At 43.0% G+C, this 10053-nt stretch overlaps 1 protein-coding gene across 1 annotated transcript; it reads left to right on the top strand.

Annotated features, from left to right (window-relative positions):
- Positions 1–274: 274 nt before the first annotated feature.
- Positions 275–3162, top strand: LOC310880706 (nuclear pore complex protein Nup153-like; the record flags this gene model as incomplete). Its single annotated transcript, XM_083796908.1, has 2 exons — positions 275–504; positions 2944–3162. Exons 1-2 carry the CDS (start codon positions 283–285, stop codon positions 3160–3162), a joined length of 441 nt encoding a protein of 146 aa, XP_083653034.1. The 5' UTR covers positions 275–282.
- Positions 3163–10053: the final 6891 nt, after the last annotated feature.

Here is a 10053-nt window from a genome sequence, read left to right as displayed (position 1 = left end):
TGGTTGAAGCGGTAATGGTTCTTCACTTACCTGACTTGACTCAACACCGTGATTTTCCCCGAATTGTTCTACGGAGTCTGGTTGTCTGCATTTTACAAGGTCGCCTGCTAAGCGTTCTTATCGCTGCAAGCACACCTCGATACCCCATTCCTTACCTTTAAACAACGTAACTCTGCAAAAACAACATTTTTATTCCCACGAGGGGCAGGGCAGGCCCCGCGGCGCGTGGCGGCGGGGGGCGGGGGGGCCCCGTGACGGCACCGAACGCGGGGGGGGGGCGGTATGGCCTCGGGCGGCGCGACCGGTAGCGGCGCGACCGGCAGCGGCATGGCCGGCGGTGGCAGGGCCGGTGGCGGCGGGGCGCCGGGCGGCAGCCCAGGAGCCCGATCAGGAGGAGGAGGAGCAGGAGGAGGAGGAGGAGGAGGAGGAGCGGCCGGCGGCAAGGTGAAGAGGCGGCGCCACCGTTTGGGCGCCGCGAAGCCCCCCTGTGCCAGGAGCAAGCGGGTGAGGAGCGGCCCCCCCACAGCGGGCCCTTCCCCCTCAGCCCACCAGTTACCCCCTTACTTACCCCCTTACCTTACCCGCCCCTTTATCCCCTTAGTTACCCCCTACCCACCTCCTTACCCCCTTAGTTACCCCCTCGACCGCTTAGTTACCCCCTTAGTTACCCCCTCAACGGCTTAGTTACCCCCTTAGTTACCCCCTCAGCCCCTTCCTAACCCCCTCAGTTACCCCCTCAGCCCCTTACTTACCCCCTTACCCCTCTACCCAGCCCATTACCCCCCTCCTCCCCCTCCCCTTCACCCCCAGCCCGCTGCCCTCAGGACCCCCAGTGCCACCCCCAGGGCTTTCCCCGCTCCCTGCACCCCTCCTCAGCCCATCATCAATTCTCTGAACGTTACCTGCCAGGCTTTGCTTCTCGTTTGTGCTGTAGGGTACAGCAGGTTGATGGTGAAAGCGGTCCGTCAATTCGGGGTGTGAAAATCCCCGTGCTGGAGGGGGGACGCGCCGAGATCCCTCCCAGCAGCTCTTTGCTAAGAAATGTCAGGACGCCCAGAGAGATGCTCTGGAGATGCCCTCTGCACATGTTTGTTCAGCCAAAACCTCTCCGCTATTAAATGAGCAACGTAGCTGAGGGGATTGATTATCATATGCAAAACCAAGGGAGCGCTACGCATGGATAGCTGCTCAATTAGGTTTTTATCACTTGCAGAAATGCCAAGTCCCTTATACCACATATTGACAATCAATCTTGTCCATCTAAAGCTGGCCTGGAAGGGCAATGCAAACATTCCCCACGCTTACAGAGCAACCGTTGAAACCTCTGGCTTGAACAGTGCATTAATGTTGAAAGTGCCATAGCTTGCGTGTGCCGACACTGTGTAGCTAACTGATAAACCTTACACGTGGATTGAAAATAATCAGTGGAGATGGTTTTCTAACTTTTCCATTGTCTGTTATCTCTGCGTGTTTTCCAGTAGGTTTATTTAAAGAGTGTGCCAGAGCAAACACGTGCGTGGGGATATCTGGGGGATTCTGCACAGAGAATGGCTGCTGCACATCCAGCGCAGATCAAATTAACAGTAACTTATCGGGGAAGAGTTTTAATGATTTGATAAATAGACAAACTGATAGGTGTTACATGTGTGCATTTATTATAGCAGTTAGCTTTGTAACCAGACGAATCGTGCAAATGTTCATAACGTAAAAGGACGAGCTTTGAGCAGATAGCTTGCTTAGAGCATTTGTCAATTAATTTCAGTTTATTTTCAATATCATGTCCACTCTGCAGAAGGTTCTGTGGCTTAATGTTAATTGTCTCTCAGTGATGCAGTTGGGGAGGCACGAAAGCGACCGATGCGATTTTGTGAGGTTATACCTCTGGTTCTGATCCCTACCCCGCTGTTTTTCTCATCCTTCCCCCTACAACTTTAGTCGATAAGTCGATTCTTAGAAATACTTAAATAGATGTGTTTTGTGTGCTTGTGATCGTAATTACAGCCCACCAAACCCTCTGTCTCTTACCATTAAGCTCTGAAGGTGCCTGGGCACTGTAGACAGTATAGTTAGCAGCTTCAAAGTTCCTGGGAACTAGTCCTGGATCTAATTTACCTTTTTTTTTTCCCCCTGCCTGCAGGAGGGATGATTAGCAGGATGCCTAGCTCATGATTGTCAGCTTTCTGGATATTAATTTTTATTATTAATTTTTATTATTAATTATATTCATTTATATTAATTTATCTTTTATTTAACCGTAGTTCCTGGGGCTTTCGGTCAGGTGGGAATTCTCCGATCGTACCCGATGTATGCCGCAGAGTCAGTCTTCTACAAAATACAGCAACAGCTTTAGAAGGCTCTTGCAAGAGGAGGTGCTGGTGCTATAGCTATAGCTGTGTTTCTTCCAGGACATCTTCTGGGTTAGCCTGACTGTTGAGAGCAGAACTGGTTTTTGTGCGTATAGTCACTGCAATTCAGCATTACTAAAATTGAAAATATTTAGATTCACTGATTTTAATGGGTAGTATGGTCCTGACTGTCGCAGTAGATAATTGCTGAACTTCTGGTTTAGTTGGTTTTCACGGGAGGGTGCGAAGAGGAAGAGTCCTGGAACAAGTCTGTAGGTCAGGAGCTGTTCAGGCGTAGAGTTTCCTGATAGCCTTGCAGATTGATGACCTGCTGGTGAATTTTGGCAGAGATTTCAAAACTTTGAACCTTGCCAAGGTCACTTGGAAGTGCAGACAGTGATAGGTAGTTGTAAATCAATCTTAGGTGAATTTAGGTTTACCAGAAGTGTAGCGATCCTATGCCAGGGATCAACCTCGTCGTCGTCTTCTGAATATTTGCTGTATAATATCTGTCTTCAAGGTCCGTGGAAGGTGGTATCCCAGCATATGCTGTTGACTGCGTTTCTGTAATTAAACAAGTGTTTTTTCTTTCAAGCAGGGATTAATTAGCAGAATGACAGAAACTGTGAAAAATATTGTACCGGCCTGGCTGCAGAAGTATTTCAATAAGCGTGAGGAGGAGTGTGTAGACAGAAATGAATCTGCAAACCAGGAGGAGACTCCGGTAAACTATCACCACGATTATTCAGATGAAGATACCATAATCGATGAGAGATTCACGCCTGAACCAGCAGGAATTAGTAGACGAGGTATGTGAAAAATCATTTGGAATTCTGGCCATCTGTATTTATTCACAGATTTCTAGTTTTGAATCTGAATTTCAAAAGGAAATTGGAATGAGGGTTTTGACAGAATGAAAAAAACCCAAAAAAAGTCAAAACAACTGTTTGTGAAACCGTCTTAGCTTTAAACTGTATACACAGTTACGAAGCATACATCTTATGCTCTTGGAAGGCATCAGTTAACTTTAGGTACTCTATTAGCCAGGTGCTAAATGCTGAAAATAAGTCATTTGCAAGTGTGCTGGGTTGCATTTTCCATCTTTTAAAAGATATGGAATGAAAATCTGTCTAATTGCCTAAGGCAATTAAAAAAATTAATTTGTTTTGCAGTCTTCGAAACAAAAGACTAGATGCTAGAATGGCAGAGGAAAATTCCGTCTCGTGTCCCGACTTTGTTTGTTTTGTTTTGTTTTTTTTTTGTTTTGGGCTTTGATCAATTTAGTAAAGTTCCTCGTTAACTTGATGGTGAACTGGGGAACTTGTGCACGGATGTGGTTTATGAGATTATTATCCTTAAAATATTCAATAACTTTAAGGTCTACGCGGGGGGAGGGGGTGTCTTTGAAAAGGTATTTGGACCGTTGGCAACGAGGTTTGCAACTCCTTTACCTCATGAAAGATTAATTTGTCTTATATCCAGTGCCTCTCACTGTTCCTGTAGTCCTGTTGTATAAATTTGCATCTATTCTTATTTGAGTTTCTCTTAAATTAGCTGTTTTGGGGAAGTCAGCTTTTAATAAGTAAAGAAGTTTTGTCTGAGCGTGCGTAGGTAACCATAGATAATGTGGAAAGTCAGTTGCTTCTGTTGTTGGCAGAATCAAAAAATAAGGAGGAAATATCTTTGCCTCCAATCTCATCTAATTGTAAACAAGGAGATTGATGGCTTTCTGTGTAGCTGTAGCTTGGGAATGAGTTTGGAGAAAAGAATAGAGAAGGTCTTCGTGACTGAGGAACACATGTTGGCTTTCCTATGTAACTGCGTGAAAGGAGCTTTCAGTAAGAACAGCTGCACTGCAAGCTTGCTAACTCCAGGAGATCAGGAGCAGGTGGACACCCTGGAACCTTTTGCAGCTTATGTTGCTGTCCGTGGGTGTTGCTTACTATGCTTAAGAATAAGATTATTTTTTTTAATTATTACTACATTTTGAAACCAATGTGTTTCTTCAGTTCTGAGGTATCAGTGTGCTGGAGCCTATATTGGGTGGCCTTCCGCCTGAAGAACTTTCTGTATCTCAAACGGTGCTGTCCTAAAAATCTGCTCATGGTTTGGAGAGCTAATTAGTGGTACTGCAGTGGTTATGAAGATTGAACTAACTAGTTTAAGCTTCAGTTCAAGTATCAAGAGGATAGTGGCTCAAAGTCATTTGAATTGCCCAGATTCCTGGGAGAGACAGTAGGCTTTCATCAGGCAAAATACCCATGAATAGTTCCATTCATTTAGCAAGATAGACTTCAAGGCCACCTATTCCAGGCCACTGGCATTGTTTGCAGACCCTTTGCTTCAAGAGGGAAAAATGCTCATCTGGTTACTTGGGTCAACATCCTTGTCCCTTGGGTCAAAATCCCAATAGTTAATGGGTAGGAGATGATGTTTTGCCTCTAACGTGAGCTGATATGGAAGAACTTGGGAAAAAAGTACTGCAAACGTTCATTTTCATGTTGTGTATTCAGATTAATGTAACCTTTGTTCCAATATTATGGAAGCTGCAGTGTTATCTGTAATTTACCGTGTAATCTCAAATTTTGTAAAGCTTATTGCAAGCTGTACATGGGAGAAGGAGTATATATGTTTGATTTAGTGAACGGCCAAGTCAGCGTTAGAGCATTTGAGCACGGGGTCAGAATGTGGTGTTGTAAAACCTCATAGTTAACTACTTCTGGATGCAACATTAATACTGTGTATCGCAAGCAGTGTTGTTGTTGTAGCCAGACAGTTAGATGCAACCGTATCTGGGTGAGGAAGAAGTTAAATTTGGCTTCTCTCTTTTTGCGCTTAGAACTTGGCAATAGCATGGCTGTCGATAGGAAACAGGTTTTGGCTTCTGTGAGCTTGTCTATAGCAAAGCTAATTATCTCCCTGTTCTTGTCTAGAACCATCCACAAGTAGATCAGCACTGAACTTCCCAGTTGTGTTAACAAGGCCCTCTCTTCATCGGAGCCGTCTGAATTATACCATGCTGGATTCTCCTGTCCCACCTTGTCAGCCCTCGACATCTTCTATATTTGGCATTGGCAGTCCTAGGCTGTCCTTCATAAAAGAAATAGAAGATTCTACCTCTCAACAAGACGATGATAACATCTCAACAACCAGTGATTCCTCCTCTAGAGCATCTGATGAAGGTGATTTTTGTGTTCTCTGTTTAATTGACTTTTTTTTTAATGTGAAGTACCTTGAGTTCTTTAATATTCCACATCACCTTAGTAAATAAAATAGGTGAATGTCAACTTTGGATGCGAGAATTAAATTGAATTTTTAGTGTTTTAGAAGTATATAATCCTATCACCTTTTTAATAGAAGCGTGCTTTGGAATACGTTTATGATACCCTGATGTTAGAAAGAGTCAATGCTGAAATATACACATTCAGCTAGGTTATATGTAAATTTTGAACTGGGACGGTAGGAAATCAGGCTGACTTGCCGTAGCTTGACAACTAGGCTGATTGTCTAGAAGGAAGAGTGACTCAGAATATCTAACAGACAGCTGGTTAAATGTGAATAAGTGCAGGTGACAAATAGGAACACGAGATGTTTTCCTGTGTTTCAGCAAGAGAAGATAAAGAAACTACTCTGACATAAGCTATAGGCTGTTTTTTGACCTTTCTTGGTAGAAGGCTTCAGCTGTCAATACTTTTCATGTCTTTTGCCAAATTCATTGAGGAAAGCACACCATTTTAAAATAAAAAATAAGCATCGTGTCGATGTAGGTTGGTACGTAGGTCTTCTCGCTGAAAGGGCGAACAGCAGGTTTGCAGCTTTTTCTAGTCCCCCATATAGACAGGGACTGACGTGTGCTCAGCAGGTTTTGCAGAGAACTTTTGTACAGCTGAGAGTAGAGTTGCTGGGCTTTAGCAATATAACCTGAGTGCACTAGAACTTTCTGGTGTGTCTTCGTAAAACATACATGGGCAGAAGATCGTTAACTCTTAGAGCAGCCTTTGGGGAATCTTCCAGGTTTAAAACCTGTGCGATTATGATCTGTGCTGGCCTCCAGCCTTTTACCAACACAGAAAAAAGCTTTGTCCGTACAAATGCACTGATGTTTATGCGGTCCTCTTTTATCTTAGCCTGAAGGAAAAAAATACCTGCATTGGAAGCACAGTATTAACTTGGTAAGATTGCTGAAAACTACTTGCAGCTCTGTGAACAGTTTTCAAGTTTGTAGGTGATACTTGGTTTTCAGTCTGTACGTGAAGTTGATCTATTTAAAGAAGCTGAAGTCATGCTTATTTTTCTGTATTGAAGAACTTGAATTAGTGTGATCTTTATTGTTAAAGTTCTGTACGTACGAGAGGCATTTACATCTAGCATACGTCATTTTGGCAGATGTTGCAGTTTTAAAAAATACTTCATCGTCACTGCTCTGGCCCACACAAGATGAAAGAACTCATTCCCTCTCGCAGCATTCTGCAGCTAGCTCTAAGAAACCTGCATTCAGTTTATTTGTTTTTGGAGGACTGTGTCCTGTAAGTACTGCACAGTATTTCTTTTAATCAGTTTGAATGTGTACCTGTTTTTCTATCCACTTCTCATACTGTGTTTCCGTAGGTACGTGGAAGCACGTCTGTTTTTAAGCAAAACCAGCTTGGGTTTTCTCCATTTTACCCCGGAAAGACGGCCTATGCCGGTGGTGCAGCTGTAAGATCAAGGCAGCCAAAGACGGAACCTTATCAGGTATGAGAAAAGTAGTGTAGTGGGAAATAGTGATGGAAATAAAAAAAGCAGCACTGCCAAAGGAGCTTTGAGCAGGGAGCTGAATATGTGGTAACAGTTGCTCTTCTGCCCTCTTGGTCTACAAAAATAGACGAGATTGATTTCTGTTTAAATTCTTTAATGACAGTTTTTACCACAGGTAATACTTGTCAGAAAGAACAAGAATGACAGTTTGGGCTAGTTGTTGGTAGTTGGGGTTTCCTCTGTTGTTAGGTCTTTCAAAAAATTCCATTCAAGTGCCATTGTCTGCCTCTGACTACATTACGTTAAAATAACTTGATGCAAAAAAACCAATGACAGCATAACTTTGAAAACTTGTGTTTATGGTAGCAAAAGCTACAGTAGTCAAACCTGGCTAATATTTATCTGTGGATCTTCTTTTCCAAGCATGCCTACATTCATGCTATGGATATGTTGTATAAACCTGCAGTCTTTGAAAATATCTAAAATCAACTTTGCTGATCCTTTGTTCTTCTGGTACACAGAGGCATGCAGGACTAAATGCAGTCCCAAGATAAGCAGTAACATGCTTTCTGTTTTGAATGATTCATATAGTTCTTGGAGAGAGTTATTTGCCCCCAAGAGTTCTTGGAAATAGCAAATAAAAACTGCTGACAACTCTGATTAGCTAGAGCTGAATCGAAAAGGAAAGTCAAATCAGGTTTGGTAGGAATGTATTTAAATGAAAGTGACTTTTATCGATAAATCAAAAGGAATTTGAAGAAAATGAAAACGCGGGTTTGCTGGCTCTGTTCTGACAGTCCATTTGTGCAACGGAAAAAGGGCAGTACAAGTACCTCACTTACGGGAAACCTTGAAACCTTGTGGTGCAAAGCTGGGAACCCTCTTTGGTCGGCTATTTTTGTTTTTTACAATATTACTGCATTATGGTAAAAAGAGGAACCAAAATACTAGGCTTTTAAAGGAGAGAGTAGCTTGCTTCTTGCTGCTTGCTGTGAATGACAGCAAGGTACTAGAGAGTCCAGCGAAGGGCCACCAAGAAGATCAAGGGACTGGGAGCACCTCTCCTCTGAGGAGAGGCAGGGACTGCTGGGCCTGTTTAGTATGGAGGAGATGAGGTTCAGGGGGGATCTTATTGGTGTATATAAATACCTGAATGGATGGTGCAAAGAGCATAGAGAGCCATTGTGTTTTCAGCGGTGCCCAGTGCCAGGTCAAGAGGCAACAGGCACAAACTGAAACGTGAGGCTCTGTCTGAGCATCAGGAAATGCTTTTGCACTGTGCGGCTGATGGAGCCCTGGCACGGGTTGCCCGGAGAGGCTGTGGAGTCTCCCTCTTTGGAGGTCTTCAAGAGCTGACTTGACATGGTCCTGGGCAACCTGCTCGGGGTGGCCCTGCTTGAGCGGGGGGGTAGACCAGGCGATCTCTAGAGGTCACTTCCAACCTTAACCATTCTGTGGTTCTGTGAGTCTCACTTGTGTTTTTACATGCTGCGTGGTCTGCTTCCTGTCTTCACATCGTGTGATAAGCACAGTGTGGTTATATGAGGGGTTTAACCTGGGAAGAAAAAAAGTCACACCAAAGGAAGTTTTTGACTGATATTTGAAGTTGGGTGGTGCAAATAAACAGTTTACTTTTTCAGTGTAATGTTTAGATCTGTTACAGTTTAAATCAGATCTTTATCTTTTAAGACAAAGATTTGCAGCCAACTTTAATCTTGGGGGAAGGGAGGAAGCAAGAGAGAAGTAAAACTAGTTCCTGGTTATGATTGTATACACTGATTTTAAGATGGTACACTTAGACCATCGTGAAACTCTGAGGTCTGTGTTGTTACTGAAAATGCTTTCTGTACCACAAGCCTTTTCTTGAGTTCTGTTTCCCTGATTACTGCTTCGGAGGCCTTAGCAGTCCTGGCATCATCCGTCTTGACCTTTTACAAGTACGGAGTTCTTTTATTGCTCGTGCAACAAGCACGTGCAAGATGCACTGAGGCCCAAGGTAAACTTCATTAAACTCCGAATGTATTCTCTTCTTTATGGCTTGAACTCCCAGTGACTGCATGTTTCTCTGTCATCAGAATATATTGATTGTATCATCAGTGTAGCCTTGGGACATAAAATACATGCCTCCTTAGCTGAGAATTGACCATTGTAACACTTAAAATGCTAATTTTTCAGGCACAAAAGAGAGCGAAAGCTAGACAAGAAACTGTGTGGTCCCACGCTACCTTGAGTACCTCAGCGTGGTGCATCTTGGAGGCAGTGGAGAAGCTGTCAACCGCTTTGTTGGTAAATAGCACTTCTTTTAATCTGTTTTTGCTTCATGTGTTTATAAAACTTAGTAAATGTGCCATCAAAGGATAAAGATAAAACTATTCTTCCTTACGCTGTGGCCGGTTTAATTTATTGCGCTATTTTTTCAACAGGATGCTAAAAGAATGACATCTCTTTTGCCGCTGTGTTGTGTAAGTTGACCATGAACCCCCACATTTTTGTTGCAGGGAACCCTCTCTCTCAGGAAAAAAAAATTGCCCTCTAATAGTTATGCTTTGTTTTTTCCCTTAGCCTCCGGACATAGATAAACCGGATATTACTGACTTCCAGTCCAAACGAAGAAAGGTAAGAACCAATAATGTCTTAAGCTGAGGTAGATAACTTTTTCAATGCTTTATCACTATTAGAAAAATTTTCTCAAACCTCAGTGACAACATAGACATCAAATCAAGTTAATATTGGCATGTATCCACAGTAGATGATGGGCTGTGAAGATTACTCAGGTTAAGAATTATGTTATCTTTGTAAGTTGAGAGCAACAACTCTAGAACACACCAAGTCGTTTTATCTTGTCCCCCAACTTGGGGTGAAGCTGCATATTAAAATTCCTGTTGAGGCAAGTTTGCTCTTGAAGAAATGATCACAAATAGAAAAATACTGATTGAGTGGTCATATAGACTTTGTACAGACTTCCGTGTTC

The sequence above is a fragment of the Anser anser genome (assembly GCF_964211835.1).
Source record: "Anser anser genome assembly, chromosome: 13".
Classification (NCBI taxonomy): domain Eukaryota; kingdom Metazoa; phylum Chordata; class Aves; order Anseriformes; family Anatidae; genus Anser; species Anser anser.
The sequence above is the reverse complement of the archived record's forward strand: the minus strand, read 5'-3'. Positions and strand labels throughout refer to the sequence as shown.